This window comes from Chelmon rostratus, chromosome 10, assembly GCF_017976325.1.
Source record: "Chelmon rostratus isolate fCheRos1 chromosome 10, fCheRos1.pri, whole genome shotgun sequence".
NCBI classification, from domain to species: Eukaryota; Metazoa; Chordata; class Actinopteri; order Chaetodontiformes; family Chaetodontidae; genus Chelmon; species Chelmon rostratus.
Genome location: NC_055667.1, coordinates 11,236,610 through 11,255,081, shown reverse-complemented (window position 1 = coordinate 11,255,081; position 18,472 = coordinate 11,236,610). Strand labels below are relative to the sequence as shown.

At 40.9% G+C, this 18,472-nt stretch overlaps 1 protein-coding gene across 1 annotated transcript in view; it reads right to left on the bottom strand.

Moving 5' to 3' along the window:
• cntn3a.1 (contactin 3a, tandem duplicate 1) overlaps positions 1-18,472 on the bottom strand; it is a 67,417-nt gene that overhangs the window by 1,999 nt on the left and 46,946 nt on the right. The window contains exons 10-19 of the mRNA XM_041945428.1: positions 17,833-17,983; positions 11,428-11,555; positions 8,728-8,903; positions 5,022-5,139; positions 3,845-4,003; positions 3,485-3,634; positions 2,569-2,639; positions 1,820-2,054; positions 702-817; positions 280-466 (exon numbers count right to left, since the gene is read on the bottom strand). Coding sequence (XP_041801362.1) covers positions 280-466; positions 702-817; positions 1,820-2,054; positions 2,569-2,639; positions 3,485-3,634; positions 3,845-4,003; positions 5,022-5,139; positions 8,728-8,903; positions 11,428-11,555; positions 17,833-17,983 — 1,491 coding nt within the window. The remainder of the gene's footprint in view (positions 1-279; positions 467-701; positions 818-1,819; positions 2,055-2,568; positions 2,640-3,484; positions 3,635-3,844; positions 4,004-5,021; positions 5,140-8,727; positions 8,904-11,427; positions 11,556-17,832; positions 17,984-18,472) is intronic.

The following is an 18,472-nucleotide window of genomic DNA, read 5'->3' as shown; positions in this document are numbered from 1 at the left end:
ATGCCACGTCTATCAAAACTGGCTATATGACATCCCTTTGTTTTACACTGCTTATGTTGGGAAGACGTTGAAAAAACGTGTCCGCAGAAAGGGGGGAAGGAGGAGACTTTCAGATGAGGTGGGTGCTCTTGTGCAGGGAGCATCTCTCCTTTCACTCTAATTGGTGAAATGAATTATATACCAGCAGGGACCAAGCACCTTCAGCCAGAGGGAAAAAAACAAATAAAACACAAACACAAAAAGACACAGTCAGTCCCACAATATGTTGAGAGTCCTTACGTGGTTTCTTGGTTGTGACATTGACTATGCTGCTCTGTGGGCCCACTCCAGCGCTGTTATAGGCCCGCAGGGACATGTAATAGGTACTGCTGCCCTCCAGATCCCTGATGAGCACTGAAGTTTTATTCCCCACTGTCCTGATCACACTGGCTGTGTCCTGCTTCTGCCTCTGACCCCAGTACTGCAGCTAAAAATCACACAACAAACACACAAATTATAGTTTGTCAGCTTGTGTTTGATTTGATACGTACTACTTCCACCTGAAACTAAACGACTGTGGGCATGAATATACTTTAGTTTACTTCATGAATGAATAGTTATGTGGACAATAACACAAAAAGGTCATCCCATTGTTCACTAGCTGTTGGCACTGTCCACTGTATTTGTACGATTCCTATTGTGTGGGCATGTGTTGGTTTGACCTCGTAGCCCAGGATGCGTCTGCGGTTGTTGCTCCAGGCCAGTGGCCTCCAGGTGACCTCTACCTCGGACGCCGATACACTCCTCGCCCTCAGCCTGCCTGGAGCTCTGCTGGGCTCTGAAAGGCACACAGGATGGTCAGAATAAGGAGGAAGACCTGGATTCACTGCGCCCACGCCTGACTTATTGAATACACTGCAGCTCCATATGATCTGTCCAGAGCGCTCTGACATAAAGTCCTGGAATTCGTGTCACTCAAAAGTGTGATATGAAAACTTGTTGTTGTTTTTACACAGACCACGACCCCCAGCAGTGAAGTCTACAGCAAATTTATCTCAAATATGAGGACTGCAAGTTCATTGTTAAAGAAACTTTCATACACAGGAAATGCTGTTCATTAAACAACTGATGACGTTTTAAACACTGGACAAAAGCTTTTTCCTGTGCGTGTACATTTAAGAATAAAATGAGCACACTTGGAGAAATACCAGTTTTGTGGCCGGTTTCTTTACAATAAATAAAACTAAAGTGATTACCTTTCAGCTATCGTGGCCGGCTTTTCCTGATAAAGACATGTTACTTTGCTGTTTCTGTCAAACCAAACCTGCTCAGGCCACCGTCTGCAAGTGGCTCTGATGCATGAGTCTATGCACTCAACACAACCTTACAGCCCATAAAAACGTGAGTATTCCTCTATAACAGTAAATATTCATGACTAAAATGTGCAACAGTTTAAGTAAAAGTTTAAACTCGTCTGATCTGATAATCAGACTGTGTGGGCGGGGTTTGATCTAACTGACAGTGTTGTCGCAACAGCAGCAAACAAACCAACAGTTGTCACCAAATTTCCATTCAAATATTGTTTAATCCAGATCACAGTAAGAAACCGACTGAGAAGATATGTTTTCACAGCCTTTCAAGACGTCTGGAAACAGAATTTTAGACTCAATCCATGTAAGACAGAATGTTGCCAGTGTTGGTCCAGTAGATCATACGTGGTATGATAATTAAACTGGAGTCTAAATAAAATCTGACAAAAATATGAATTAAACTAATCTAAAAGTGTGTGATCACTAGCTCAGTGTCGGTGCTGTACATTTATAGTTGTAATAGTACACACCTTCCTCTGCTGAATAGATGGTGGTCACTGGACTAAAAGGACCCTCTCCCTTGTTGTTGTAAACCCCGACTTTGACTTGGTAAGGGGAGAAGGGAGGGATGCTTTCATTCTTGAAGACATATCTCGAGGCGTCCGGGGAGGTGACAGCAGCCTGCATCCAGCCCTGCGCCCCGAGTGGGCGGAAAGCCACCACGTACCCGAAGCCCGGGCCACTCTGCAGCTCCTCAGGAACAGGCTGAGGAGGGTATGAGATGACTCAGAGGGTTGACTCAAGACGGCTGATCTTGAAGATACCAATACCTAAAATAAATGCAGCTATGCACAGACTAGAGCCCTTAGACAAGTAATGCTGAGGGCAGAAGGTGTACTTGCAAACCTTGCGTGAACTCTGTCTGATTAAGTGCTTTTATACTGAGGAGAAATAAAACAGAACTATTAAAACTGGTTTTATTCTTTATGCTTTATGTTCCAGTTTCACATTAAAAGAAATGAACGACTAAAGTAAGGCCAGAAATTCTAGACGATGCAAAAACTAATGTTACATTTAATATCTAGGTCTGCTTGATGTCAACATCAATATACACAGGTTTATATGGTGCATTTCATATATATCTATATATCTGTATATATAGATATATATGTCAAAATTGTGTTATTTCATTAAAATCCATTTCAGTTATTTATCTAAATGTAGTACCTAAATAAAAACACAGTCACATCCACTCCCCCAAACAAAAACGCAATTTTACCTCCCAAGTGATGACCAGCTCTGAACGTCCTCCACCACCGCCGTTCACTCTGGCTGGAGTCACCCTGGGAACTAACAGATCAAACACAGTTTTGGTACCAGCTTGCATATTCAAGTATCTGCAAATCAAAATGAAAATGTGGAGTATTCTGTAGCTCATCATTATATAGAACTGAGCACGTCCAACATGTTAGATCCTTCCTATATAAATCTAGATTTAGCGTGGTAACACTGTCCGGCTCACAGTGGACAGTTTTTTTAAAAAACAATAAAAATCAATGCACCAGAATCAGTAATATTGTCTTTTTTATTCCACACATTCTTCTGCCCTATGAAAAACTGGCACCTACATTACCCACAATGCAACTCAATCGCAGAGAGTTTGATCAGAGTTTGAATGTTTTATGCTGGTAGCGGCTAATGCAGCCTTGCGCTGCCAGCCTCAGGCAGAGACGAGGAGCAGGCCGGAGAGGTCTGTTGCACTACCTCAACTCTACCTCAAGTGACATCACCCCTTTCAACGTGCAGCACCGTAGATACAAGTTCAAATGCATAAAGTCATAAAGTACTTTGTGTTTTTATATATATGCATATGTATAAACTTCCACCTGCATGTGTATGTAGTTATGTGTTCCTTTGACTTGATTAGCTGCACATTGGTTCTGAACCAACATACTGTATCTATTTCATTTTCAATGGACACACATACACATACACACACACACACGGGTGAAACTGTCTGAAGCTGCCAGTTGTCAGTATATTTGTATCTGAATTACACTGGTACAATGAAGTTCTTTGAAGGGCTCTAATTGTCATCCTGAAGCAGGATCCCTCTACACATAATGTGCATAATTTGCCGGCAATTTGTGTCACGGTTGGCAGAAAAGTTCATGTCAAAAGCTTCTGATACGTACGCATTTCTTTGGTGCGGGCCTTTTTGGAGGGTTTGCTGGGCTCCCCCGTTCCAATGTTGTTGGTTGCCAGGACTCTGAACTCGTATTCCACCCAGGGACTCAAGTCAATGACAGTGGCTGACAGCTGCTTCCCCCCGAGCAGCTCAGGAACTGAGAGACATCACAGAAATAACTTTTCATCAAAGCCCTGCGAGATCTGCCACTGAAAGTTAGCCATGCTGGTGATGCGCTATTTACTGTCATTTCATGTGCGGTGTTTGAAAGGGATACCAGTCACACACCCCACGCTCTCTCTTACCTACTCAGTAAACTTCACGTTCACACGGCCTACACTCAGACTGTCAGATGAAACGGACCTACCAGTGGTAACGGCTTGCCACCCAAGAAAGAAGGCCGTTCTGGCCTGGATGGTGTAGCTAAGGATGGGACTGTGGTTGTCCGTCCCAGGTCCCCACGACACAGAGGCAGAGGTCTCCGTCATCTCGGTCACCTGACAGTCCACAGGGGGGCCGGGGGGACCTGGGAGGATATGGAGCCACAGTTCACACACATGATTATAGTGTATAAACTGTAGAGATTAATGAAGACGAGGAAGAGGACGTGAGATACAGAGCGGGTGGGCCATGCTTAGAGCTGATGTAACAGACTGATTAGACAGAGAGTATTAAGATGGCTGTGAGTGCAAAACAGAACCACAGTTAATCCAAACACAATCGCTCCAAGGGTTTGCAAGGTAATTCACATGATGACTACCTTGATACGAAGGAAAAAAATACATAGATGGCTGAAAACTGGTGAAAAAGCTGAAGCTGAAATGGAGTTTCTATTTTAGAAACAAGTGTTGCTTTTCCTTTTGAGCCAAAAGCAGACTTGTTGCAGGCACATTATGTCTTTTTTTTAAAAATATATTTTATGATTCTTTGAATCGTCTTAAATTATTATGTTTGTTTTATGTTCTTATCCGTGTAATTGTTCTGCTGCCTGTGGCAGCCGGGACACTCTTGAAAAAGATTTCGTCCTAAATAAAGGTTAGAAAAAAAATTAGAATTATACTTCCTTGTTTCTTGTTCTAACAATATTATAATGGAAAATCAATCATGAGGTGAAGCTAATTTCAACTCATGAACATATGTAACCTGTGATGACGTGTCATAAGTAGACATTGATTCATTTTCAAGGGTCAGAAATCAATAAGGTTGGGAGGGTAATTGTGGGATCTTACTGTATGTCAGCATCACTGTGCATTGTGATCACACAAACTGCTTTATAATGCTTTCACTATACACTTCAGTTTGTTTGCATTCTTTCATTCACTGTGAAGGAGAGTGACGTTCATGGCTAGCAGAGGGTTTGTGGCAGAAAATGTGTGTTATCACACAAGATGTAACACAGATACTTGAGTGTTTCTCTGCTACAGCGGCAATGTGTGTACACTTCACGGCTATGCCATAATAACAAATCTAAGTTTGAGACTCAAAGGTTTCAGTCATTTATTTTATTAGATATTTTTTACATGTAGTGTGAGGGACATCCTTACCTCTGACCACCACATCAGTGGCAATAGACACACTGTCCACCTTGGTCTGAACAGCACATGTATATTTCCCAGCATGCCTCAGTTGAATGTTCCGGATCATGATGTCACCAGCTGAGCGCTGTCAGTGCAGAGTTCAGAAAAACATCAACAGAAAGACTGAAAACAGTAAAACGGTAGAAATTTGAAGTTGCAAAGCTAAATGGACCGCAGAAACAAACGAATGCCAAAGTGATTTCTTGTGGCACTCAGTTTATTACATTATGGAAGAGGAAGGTACACACAAGTCCAGGGACGCACCAAATGACTGAGTGGAAGTTTTCATGATCATTTATAATGACGGCTTTTTGTGAGAAATTAAAAGGCTTCTTTCAACTCTATCCCTTTTATTCACTCTGATTCCATTTACTCTACAGACAACCGTTCAATGCCAAATGCATTATTAGCTTTGAACTTTAAAGTTAGAGCTAATGTTAAGTTGATGTCTTATCTATGAAAGTAAGGGACTGTGAAACAGAATGAGACTCGATAATTACTTTGATGTATAATCAGGGACATTTTATAGAGATAAAAATTCAGTTACTGCAAGTCATTCACTCTTTGAAACTCCCTGCCATCATTAAAATAATATTAACTGGGGATGGAGCGCGTCACAGATCTCTCACTTTGGCAAATTTTATATACAGCAAGAAAAGAAGAACCTCAAAGCTTGCTTATTAAATCAAGTGAGACTGTAAAACGTCTTACAAAACAGTGTACTCATATGTCGTGTGGCTTTTAGCCGCCTCCGTCCACTGCACATCATGTCTGTATCTACAGTATGAGGCAGCGCAGTTGCTTTATGTTAAGGCTGACTTGGTAAGATTTATGCAGTGTAGGGTTACAAGAAAAAAAAGGAAAAATACAAACTGCAATATCAAATAATTTATAAAGCTGTACAGTAATATTCTGGTTTTTGATGTGTTTCAACTTGTTTTTAAAAAATGCTGACTGTGTTTGACACTGCCCGTGCATCCTTCAGTCATCTCCTTTTCATCTAGTAAGCGGCATCTTATTTCCGTATTTAGTATATTTCAGATTCTACGCTTTTGTGTTTAAAATGTCTTTCAATTTCAGATGAACCTGTTTTTCATATAAACACCATGAGTCCCATAATGCTTTCAGTTACAGGCCTAACGGTAGTGTGACTGCAGCTCCGGCTCTAACAACTATCCCTACAAAATGCAGACATAGCATGCATCTATTTGGAGCTGCAAAATGTTATGAACCCAACAAGAGATGAGGTTGTAACTAAAAGTGAGGTTGGTGTAAATATTGCTGGAGGGATAAGGGTTTTTTTCAACACTTACAGATGATGCTGCTGCAGGGTTTTTAACCGTTACTAGCCTGTGGCATCTTTTCAATAGTAAATTTGAAGATAACATTAACGTATAAAATAGATTCAGACCAAAGCAGTTTGTTATTTCTCTTTTCCATTTATGTGCTGTAATGCAGTGCTCAAGGAGCTTGTTACTTGATATTTGCTTGATAAGGTAGAACCTTATGGTATTACAACCCTTGAAATTTACTTAATTATTAATTATATTCTTCAGCTTACCCTGTGTTGGATCTCTCTTTGTAGCTGATATCTGAGCATTTAGAAAAATATTACCAAGTATGCAGAAAGACAAAGCAATGCAGGGAATTATACATTTAGCCAAGTGGTGCTTAAATCTCACAGTAGCTACATTGACAATACCTTATGTACAAGGTTCACTGTCATTGTATGTTACAAGCTTCATTCTCCTTGAGTTCACAGCAGACTCTATCAGTAGTGAAAAGCATGTCATAGTCTCCTCCAAAAGAAAAAAAAAAGATCTCTCCCTATAGATCAGGAACGTAATGTGACCATGAGCCATCAACATGTCAATAGCTGCTCTACCACAACATGTCAGTGGGGGTTCAGTGCAGAGGAGTCAAGTGGTTAAAACAACCACAGGGCTGCACGCGATTATAAAGCTCTTGTTAATGTTAATGATCATGCCGAATGCAAAAGACAACAAGAGGTGATAGAGAAGCCAAGACCTCATAATTGCTTTTCCTAATTAAAGGAGAAAAATATTTGGTGTTAGATGATCAGATGTAATGCATGGCTGAACACTGCATAATGAATTCCTTTGTTGCTGGTTTTGTCAATGGAGGAGGTGTTATTAACAAGCATAACAGGCAAAGATACAGCCCATTTTTCAGTGAAAAAAACAAAACATTATCTTAACATTATGATTCATAATGAACAAGTCTAATACTCCTGAAAAGATGAAGCTCAAATTAAGCTGTAGAGAAATGAGATGTAAAAGCATTAATAATCATGAGTTCGAATGGCTAATTTCCATGTGAGTCACTTTAAACTACTGTATATGTCAAAGATGAGAGTATTATTGAGTGTGGAAATATTGTTCAGGGTCATTTAAACCACTCAACTTGAAAACTTGTGACTTCTGAAGCACATTACGATCTGATACCTCATCCATAGAAGAACAATAAGACCTATGAGAGTCTGCTTACAAGACACACAGAGGGGGCTGACTGCATATGACTGGCAAAATGGTTGCCTATACATTTGTACAGATTCTGTTTATTGATTTTAGCTCAGCTTTTAATATGATGCAGACAGGCTACATGTTCAGTACTCCTGCAACAGCTTCTGGCCTTTGGGGTGAAGGGGGGTCTTGTGCAATTGGTCAAGAATTATTTAACTGACCGCCCACAAAGAGTCTGAGTAAAAGGAGCCCTTTGTGATGAGGCTGCATTTTCTCACCTTTGTTATGTTCAGTTTACACCAATGAGATGACACAGCAGGACAGCAATGTTAAGCTATTCAGATATGCTGATGACATTGCTTTAGTTGGTCTTTTTTTCTAAAAACGATGTTATAAATCCAGCTTCCTGATAATCAGTGCTGGAAAAATCAAGGACCCATCCCCATTGCTTACAATTTGTGACCAATCTGTGGGAACTGCCAACTGTTTTAAGTATCTAGGAGCACACGTGCATGACAAACTGAATTTCACAGACTATGATTTGATTCTCTATGTAAGAAAGTCGGTCGGGGACAGTTTTTAATGAGGAAACTGAAGGGGTTCAGGGTCAATCGTAATGTTTTGAAAAAAGTGTATGTCAGCCTAATGGAGAATATTCTTTTGTGTAATATCTCTGTCTGGTACAGACATTTGACATTAACAAACAAAAATAAGATGGCCAGAATGGTTGAAGCAGCAGGAAGGGTGGTCGGTGACCTTCACAGTACTGCAGTACATAGGAAAGCTTTGTCCACCACTGTTTAGTGACACTAAACATGCCCTCCATACGGAGTTTGAATTCCTCCCCTCAGGGCGATGCTACAGAGCACCGCTGGCAAACAAAAAGGTCTAGAAGAGATATTTTGTTCCTAGTGCAAGAAATTTCATGACCAAACTGCATTGAATGCATGCTGTGCACTGTGTTTATTTTGTGTTAATCGTTTCTACAATTGTGTGTGATGTGATGAGATTTGCTGTATTGATGCAATGTGATGTTTTTATTGCATCTGGTGAGACCAAAGGTGGTTTTCCAACCTCAGCTGGACAATAAAGTTGTATTGTATTCTTTTCTTCTAACATATAATATTTCCTTCATGTCCTAACCTGAAGACACAGACACACAGCGGACCTAAACATAGAATTGCACTTACCCCACCAACTTTTTCAAAATAAGCCCAGTGGCTTCCGAAGTGGATGAGCTGCTCGTTGAAGAACCAGGTGAACTTGAGGTCCATGGTGGGGTCATGAGACACCTGGCAAGGCAGCACGATACTCTCACCCACAGTCACGTCCAGATGACCGGCCGGACTGGTGATCACGGTTGGCTCTGTAAACAGGGAGCACCATATAATATCTTTTCGCGAGCTTCTTTTTTTTTTAGCTGTCTTTCTTTTTATTTATGTTCCCTGAACATCAAGAAATAATTGCAAAAACATGCCACACTCACAAACAACCTGTCCTCTGTCAAACCCTGTCCTAGATGTTAATCAAACGAAATAAATTACTTTGGAGTCTGCCAGTGAGCTTATATTGCATCTCTTTCTTTGAGTTTCATAAATCAGAGTACGGTCTTATATATCACTAAACAACGGCAAACAGGAAGGAAAAACAAACAAACGAAAAGAAAAAACTCAACCATTACGGCAGGTCAGATAGAAGCCTATAATTTGGCTCTGTTTGCAGCGAGACAAAAAGCCATCCTATTTCATCCTCAGCATGGTGTGCATCAACATAATCTTTGGTCCGTCTCGGCTGGGTGTCTCATTCAGCAGCGGTGCGGTGCAGAGAATATAGCACAGGCTGAGAGGCCCATACAACAGTCCACTGTGAATTATGCATGCATGTCATAAGCATCTAATGGACAGGCAAGCCAATGCAGCATGTCAGGGGGAGTAAAGGTCTATATTCGGCTCTGTCAAAACAAGCCAGCTTGTTTATCTCGCACCCCCTAAGGAGAACCGACTGGTCATGGCAGTGCATTCCAGGTGAGTCTTAGGAAAGTTTGGCACCAGATGCAAAATGAGAGGGGTAAAACTTTCTGCTTCCGATTACAAAGCTGTCACGCTCATTTCCTCTTATGACTGGAAGGAAAATCACAAATTGGCTCCCTCATTCCCCTCAATGTGCACCGTGCAGGGCAGTTCTCATCCTGTAAGCCTATGGAATCACAGTTTTTTTCAAACAACCAGAAAGAGACGTGTTTAATGTCTCGGTATGTGCTGGATTTAAATGCATACGATAGCAGGAGTGGCTTGAATGAGTTGTTATCCCAGTCTGAGGAAGTTAAACTTAAATAGTACGCCTGAGGTTCAGTTAAGTCAAAATAACACGTCTGGGATGAAGTGGGAGCTGACATCAACCTCTGCTGGAATCTAAGGAATGATTTGCAGGTGAAATGCAATGAACTGCAATTAACTAGACGGAAGGATAGAAAGCCAACCGTGTTCAGAATCCAGAGGACCAGCACAGTCCTGTTGCAGGGTTCAAGATTCACGCTTTTACTTACAAACTAAAGTTACAAAGTACTCGGCTTAAATTGTAGTAAAGTAAGAAACGATTCGATTAAGATTCAATTGACAGAAAATGTGACCAATTTTGCTCAGTCAGTTTTTTTTTATTCTATATATATTTTTATATTATTTGGCTGATTACATTACCAAGCAATATACAGTATATATATTAAACAAAGGAAATAAGAAATTAATTAAGATGAATTGTAATGGCATTTTAAGGACTAAATAATGAATCAATTACATGAAAAATATATTTTCAGAGTGATAAATGGACATGATCATTTTGTTGCAGTAAAGGTATTTCATTGTCGGTAACATTTCCCATTCATGTTTACATTATTGATACCCTTACTTGTTCACGGTACCTAGATTAAGCACACAATACGTGGTATTTTAGGCCTCTTTCTGTTTGTAAAATTGTATTCTGCACAGTATTGTGTTTGTGCAGTTCCTTAAATTTGTACAGTACTTGAATAAATGTGTAATTTACATTTCATCTCTCACCAGTATTATAAATACACATGCGTACATACAGTACACTGTATGACAGCTCCACTGGTACATGTAAAGAGGCTGTGGGGAAAAAGAGAGCTGAAAAGAGTTTCTACGCAAGTGAATTTGCAATTCAAAAAAACTTGTGAGGAGGAATCACCAAAAGGCATTTTAATAGAGCACTGTTGTTGACTCTGCTCTTTAGAAAGACCTAGAAAATTCATAGCTCTGCAGAAGTGTGTGATTTAAATGGATTGAGATTTTAAACAAACCGAGCATGGCCATGAGCCACGGTGCAAAAAAGTATGAATTAAACATTGAGGTGCATGAATGCAATGAGCCCACTGAGCTTCATCCAGCCACTGCCAATCAACTAATTGGACAGTATATCTGTCAGGTAAGGAGAGGGGAGTCTTTATAGAAACTCTGTGTCCCTGTTTGTTGATTGAGAGCGCAGTGAGGGTCAGTGCCGGTTAACTTCAGATGCTGCACTGGTCAGACATGCCAGATCATTTATTCCATCATAAATTATGTGTCAGTTTATTACAAGGACTGGGCAACAAAACCTGCAAGAGGTCTGATGTTCAAAAGGGTCACATGTTAAATGTTTTAACAAACAAATACCAACCTCATTCCTAAAATACAAAAAGCAAACAAAGTGTTTTGAATATTAGGTGTTCATACTGTTTTACTGTAACCGCATTATTTTCTGTATGTACAGTGTAGGCAACACCGGTTGCAATGGAAACAGCTAATGAAATAAACAATGAACAATATCCAGCCACTGTTTATAGGAAACAAACCAGGGATGATGTTTAAAGCCAAGGGGAGAAAACAATATCTTACCTTTAACCAAAAGGCTGCCAGCACTGCTCGCTACTCCAAACTGGTTTCTGGCTACACACGTGTAGAGTCCAGCATCCATTTTGGTGACATTAGAAATCCTTAGGCTCCCATTATCCAGCACAGTAACTCTGCGGGTAAAAAGAGTATGTATATAAATATTTCTATATATCCCATCACCATATTGGGCTAACTGACGGTGCATTAGTGTTGAGTTGATAAAGTTAAGTCCAGCTCTACTAGTGGGGAACTTGTGTGGCTGTCATTTTATATATACACACACCCAAAGTGCATGAAAATCTATTCTAAACGAGCACGTCCTGTGTCCTAAAGCAGTTCAACTTTAGCCTGGAGTTTATCTCAGTGAATTTTAATTGGCTCCCTGTGCTTTAGGCTGGTGTACGAGAAGCTCAGTGTGAGGAGTTACAGCTGGATTTCTGAGCAGTTGATAAGAACAGCCCCAGATCACGTGATGAGAGGAGAGCCTCATTTTGAGTTCAATGTTCAAGAGAGGTTTCTAAATGCTAAATAACCTAATGTTATGGATCTGCTCATACTGTGTAAGTGAAATATTGCTTCAGCAGACATATACACAGTAAAATTGGATAAGAGCATGGTTTTCCATATTATTTAGTTGTTGAGACTCTGGCTGTCACATATGCTGCACTAGGCACATGTAAGGTATTCATTTTAATACAGTTAATCCAGCACTTCAGCATACAGTGCTGCGTGATGGTTCAGACACGCCACCCTAAATACACTGTTAAGAAGAGAGGCTAAAGTAGTGTAATGTCAAACAACATTTAACAGAGGTGCAACCCAAAATAATTCAATTAAACTGTGATTTTTAAAGCAGCACTGAGATAATTTAAGTTCTTTGTTGTGGTAGGAAAGGACTGCTTACAGCTCTGCAGCTGTTCCTGTCTATCCTGGACAAATGCTTTAACAAGGAAACACTACAAACAGCAACTAGTAGTGATATTAAGACCCAACCCAACCAGCTCTTGGATTTAGTCCAATGGAGTCATGTATATTTCAATGAAATGTCACCAGCAGAGAAACCAATTCGAGCTGCCTGGTTGTGTGGTCATAAATGGAAGCTGGGACGTCTATGGCAGATTGCACTAGTGAGTCAAAATAACAAAGGTTCTCATTTCATCTGTTGGCGTCATCAGTCAAGCCTGAATGATTTCCTCTGACAGAGAGGGAGTACTGCTGCTACTCCACCAGTCAACAAGGTGCCGGAGTGACGTAAAGCCAAATATGAAAGATAAGTCAGCAACAAGCCTTTGCTCAAATAGAGCGCATATGCTTCCAGTCTCTCCGCTCATGTCGCAGAGTAATCTTATTTAATCTGTTTCATCTCACAGCAACAATTAAATTCATCCATGGGCTTAGCTTTCAACTCAAACAATCACATCATTATCATTTGTGCTTTTAACTCTAAACCATGACTACAAATCATGAACTACTTTTTTGTCATTTTAAGTGCTTGCAGAGTAAAATGAAAAGACAGATTTCTAAGATGAAAAACTACACTTTAGAAATGTTGACGGCCCCTTCAGGAGCGCTGAAAAGATTTGTGCGTGATTGAGTCCTTAAAAGCTTGTCAGTGTCAACAAGGCCTTGAATACTGTGTGAACAGAAACACGTGCACAAAGAACTTGCATGGAAATATGCATAATGGAATTCATTTTGCCCAATTTTAGTGCATTTGTAGCAGAGTCAAGGGTAGAGGATAAAAGATGAGAAACATTAAGTGGGAAACTTGTTTGGTGAGGTCCACACGCCTGGGACAACCAACCCTTTAGAGAAGTGAAATAAATGACAGGGTCACAGGAAATTGAAGCACATACTAAAAAAATAAATGGCTTGATTAATTATTTTTCTCCGCCACGGCAAAGAAGCATTCTGTCACTTTGGTTAAAAACTGGCCACATGCCGCACTGAATGCGCCGAGTGAAAAGCTAAAAGGATTTAATCACGGGTTCAGTGTGCAGATATGTAAGTGATTTCAAACTCTTATTTAATCAAAAAATGATCACATCTCATATGACCTTGTTACAAAGTATCACTCATTTTTTCTTTTTTCGTGCTGTTCATGTTTGATGCCTCTGTCTTCCCTGTTATCAAAGCATTTCAGCTGGTTTACAAAACACATTTCCTTGTTCTCTGTCCTTTGATCTCTGTAATTACTGGAGGTAATCTATCACATCCTCTAAAAGACAGCGTGACTGAAGTTTCTGCTTACGAGCTGCATTCTCCTTCTGTTTCACAGCTGCACTTCTATCCTGCTTTCAGGACACAATAGTTGCTGTTTTTCCCTTAGCTTGTTTTTCTAAGTAAACAGTCTGAAATAATATGATTTAAATACATTAGTCCAAGCAAAGACGTGTCAGCAATAACCTGTGCTCATGTATAATACAGCTGTTTATTTTACTGATTTTATCGGCAGTTTGGCTTGTCTGTTAACCTCAATGGGTTGTGATTTAAAGAGAAGGGTTCCTCGTGCAAACAAAGACAATGTCTTCTTGTTATCTGTTAAAAACATCTCTGGTGATGTGGACTGATCCTCTTGCAAAGTGTCACAATTTACTACATTTATTTATTTTATTAAATTTAATGAATGAAGGAGAAAGGAGAAAACAACAATGTCAATAAAGGGTCAATCACCCTTCCTGATCATCGCCGAATGTCTGTCATAGATCTCTAGAAAATAAGAATAACAATAGCGGCAGGCCAGTGGCCCTTCAGCTGTCACACTGAAGTCAAGAATCTGCCTTGCTGCGATGTCCTGAAGCAACACTGAGTCTCAACCAGTTCTGATCTCCCCAGAGGGGGCAGACTTGACGAAAAATTCCCCACAGGGATCAATAAAATATCACACTGTTAAAAATGAATTCCCTCAAGCTAACGAGACAGCTACCGCTTGTTGAACTAATAATTAATTTGGCCTGGTATTATCAAAGTTATTGAAAAAAAGCAATAACCATTAAGCCTCGTGTGCACAGACTAACATTCTAATGATGTGAAGCAGTTGTTAGACTCACATCCTGACGCTGCAGCCTGACTGACAGAAGGAGGATGTTTATGATCATCGCCATGTGTCAGGCTCGTGTCTCGAAGAGCCATTTGTCAGAGACAGAAAACTACAACACTGGGTAAACATTCAATGCTTGTGGGAGGAAAGTGTTATTGACATTTCTGATGGATTCCAAGCACAAAATGCTGCAGGTTCACCTCTTTTACAAAGTCGAGTAGAAAATCTATTGTCGGTCAAATTAATTAATTTTGTCACATTATATTCCACCAATCTTTGATACTGCCTTTCAACAGTGGTTTTAGAACAATTTCCTGACCGCATTTGAACCCTTTGAAATTAATTACGCCATTGATAAATGCCTTGCCCTGCAAATCCGCACTGGGAAGCTCCCATCTTATCGTCTAAACGACACAACAGTGTAATGGGGTTGAGCTGGAGCTTCAAACAGAACTGGTTTGAAAAAGGGACTTGAACAGTCCTTTCTAAAAGATCCCTTGAAGGCAGCCTGGCCCTCCCAAAATGATCAGAAATGACCTATATCGCCTGAAAGGCTGGAGGAATTAAAATGTATTAGCCTCTTCTGCAGTGTCCATTCCCTGTGGAGCTGCGGGTATATTCTCCTCACCGAACTGAGGGCTTCCTTTGTAATGGACTATAACAAAGAGTTATGGATATGAGATGTCGCAGGGATAAGACTTGCCATTAAACTGTGTAGCAGTCTATGTCAGGCTTCATCCTCACCAAAGCTACAATAGAGCAGTGCAAGATAAAGATATGAGGAGTCTTAACTGTCTGAAAATGCTCTCACTTTGTTCCCTTTTCTCTCAAAGGTTGCCCTGGAGCAATTAAGGTATGGGGAAATTTGTGGTGTATATAAAACTTGAGCAGTGTGATATAGTAAACAGGCACTTTAGCTCAACCTTATTGGCTGGTGTTAAAGTGAGCTACTGTCTGTAATCTAAAAGCCTTCTCTGCCTCTCCGGGGTCTAACAAAAAACTAAGAGGCTGTAAATGAAAAACATTATTTTAACCACTAAAGAAGGATTGCATAATTAACTGAGTATATTACCAGGAACTTGCAGTATTCACAAGTACTGCTTATTTCATTCACCAGCAATGGCCATTCTGTATTGGCAACACACCCAGAAAGCTTGTGCTGTTCTAGAAGCAGGATTGTAAATTGATTCACATTACATTATGAAGCAATATATATATCGTTTAGCGTAATAGTCTTAAACACAGTGGTTCAATCTAAAGGTAATATTCCTGAGAGCTATTTCCTATATCCATTTTACAATTGCTGGCAGTGGTCAGCAGTGAAATTAAATTAGGGTAAGCGTTTTACCATTACACTCATGGCTCCCTGCGTAAGTGCACAGCAACCCTGTTATTAAGACCATACATGCCAAGGATATGAGCTGATATAGGTATCATCACTGCATGATTTCATGAACTAATCAGATCCTGCCTTGTTCTTAGTTGATTTGTCCTCCTCTGCTCCAGATCCTTGAAAACATTATCCCTGGAAGATTAGAAGGAATTATGGGTATTTTAGTTGAGCCAGTGGGATGGATTAGTGTTGTGCCACCGCTGTAATAGCATTGGTAGCAGCCCCATTTCGATATGGAGGAAACTAAATGCTAACGAGCCAGGAGCAGGGGAATAGGTTCGCGAGAAATGCTGCAATAATGTCAAAACCTTACATCTTGTATGCAGCTCACCTACTTCAGGGCAAGGCTGTAACGTTAAATCTCAAATGGGGAATCTCGCATTTATGGGCGTGACTGATATTGCACATTGCGGTATGGATGCATTTTTCTTTCAATACTTAAGAGGATGATAAATCTGCAAGCTGGGTCTCATTTAGCAGGCGTTTGCAACACATAATCTTGGTGCTGATTCTGCTGCTCCCCCTCAAATAAAACATCCCTCTCCCGTCACCGAACGACTCAGCCTGGCATCAGTATTAACAATCAGATCGCACCTTTAGTTCCCCCAACATACTGTCTGACAGGGGGAGGTGAGACATGACTAAACCCGCTGCACTCCCACTGTGGTGAGGATGGATATACCAGAGGCTGGGTGTGGAAAAGCTGCTGAGCCAGTTGAACAATTAATCCCATATCAAATGAGAAATCTGGAACCCCACTATGCCACCGCATGTGCCGGCAGGTGTGCTTTGCCTCCCGCTGGCACATTTCAGCAAAAAATAAAGATGTTATCAAACAGAAAGTGGAAATGCGTCATTGAGTGATTTTTGTAGAGCACGCTGTGTTTTACACAACGACAGATTCTGAGAGCACACCTGAAAGTCGCAAGTCTCCAACAACAGCAACTGCAAAATCACACTTTGCTTAGTAACTTTCCTGACAGAACAGCAATTAAGACTGTAATAGCACATCGGGGTGTTTTGGTTCCTCCCAGTTCAATCTCGCTGAATGTTTCAAGCTTGTGAGGATTGCAGCAGTGCAGATATCATCAAATGGTGACATTTCAGAAAACAAAGATGTTCCTGTGGTTCCCTGTTTGTGCCGGTGCGCATTTGAAACAGAGAAAACATCATGTCCGCTTTACTTGAAGCAAAGTCCAGTGGTATGAAGCGCATGTTGTTTAAAGCTGCCAGCTACCATATCTGCATATTTCCTTGTTTGCTGCCATGTGAGAAGAAACAATATGAATCCTGATCAGTCACTGACTTCAGCATTACATCTGCAGGGAGGAATTGGTTTCTCTTCTCTGATTAACATTTGTTTTTCCTTTTTCTTCTCGTCTCCAGCACGCAGAGGTATTGCATTGATCTGTACTTAACCTGATTTCTAATAAAACAAGGTGTCCACATAGTTCCCCCAGAGTCACACGACTATCACACAAGAATGTGTGTGTTGTTCAGTGGCCAGCCATTGATCAGTACTTTGGGGGATTTCACCTGTTTCTTTCTCGTCTCAATGGTAGCCTGGCTCATCCTCTGCCTCGTGCTCTAATGACCCTCCAGGCCTTACATGCTGCTAATGAGCTGATGGATCTGTGCATCGATCCAAGTGCCGCAGTCTACGAACGGCCAATTACCTCAAGTAAACAGTGCAGAAACCCGCTCTGAGTACAGCCAGGAGAGCAAAGTACAATGGAGTTGAGGGAAAAAATGTAGATAGCAGGGGGAAAGTGGTGGAGTGCAGAACGTGTTATGCAATTCAAATTGTATTGTGTCACACTGTGGTTCTGCTCTTTGCAGTTTGTCACCATGAATATCAAGTAGGGAAAAATAAAATAACAAGTCGATGAAATACTATTCTGCAAATAAGGCAGACAAACTAAACAATGGTCCCACACACACTGCGCTTACTGCTCCACACAAAGAAACCCGGTACCTGTGGCTCTCTCTCAATGCCTCCTTGCCCTTCCTCCAAGAAATCACACCCCGAGGAGACATCCTGGGCTTGCATTCGATCAGAACATCGCCACCCTGTCGAGCCAGAGTCTGGGCCTTCAACAAGTTCTGGCTGAAGTCTGGAGCGATGGCTGTTAGGAAGAGTGGAAAAAAAAGGAGAGTAAGTATTGTGAGGGAGCCAGAGGAAGAAGAAAAAAACAGGTTTAATTTACTGTTGGAGGAGACGAAGGAGCAAAGGGGGGAGAGCTATTGAGGAATTGAGAGCAGAGGAGCATCCTGAAAACATTCAGGTCACTCCATCCATTAGGTAGGTCAGCTCCACATCCTTTTCTTTCTACACACAATGTTTGTACACACACACACAGACTGACATGCACACATCAATGCAGGAGAACAGACACGGTACATCATTTTTAAGACATTGTATTTGAAAGAAGGTGGGTTTTCCAATTCCATGAGTTTTCCTTAGGAGGACATTATGCATTAAGAATGAAGCTGTGAGGCTCCGATGCGAAAATGAGAGAATGTAAAATGAGAGGGAGGTTTTCTTGCTGCTCCTTTAGGCCTTAATTACTAAGGCGCCGTCGTCTGGAGCTGCTTTGTATGCGCACTGACTCAGC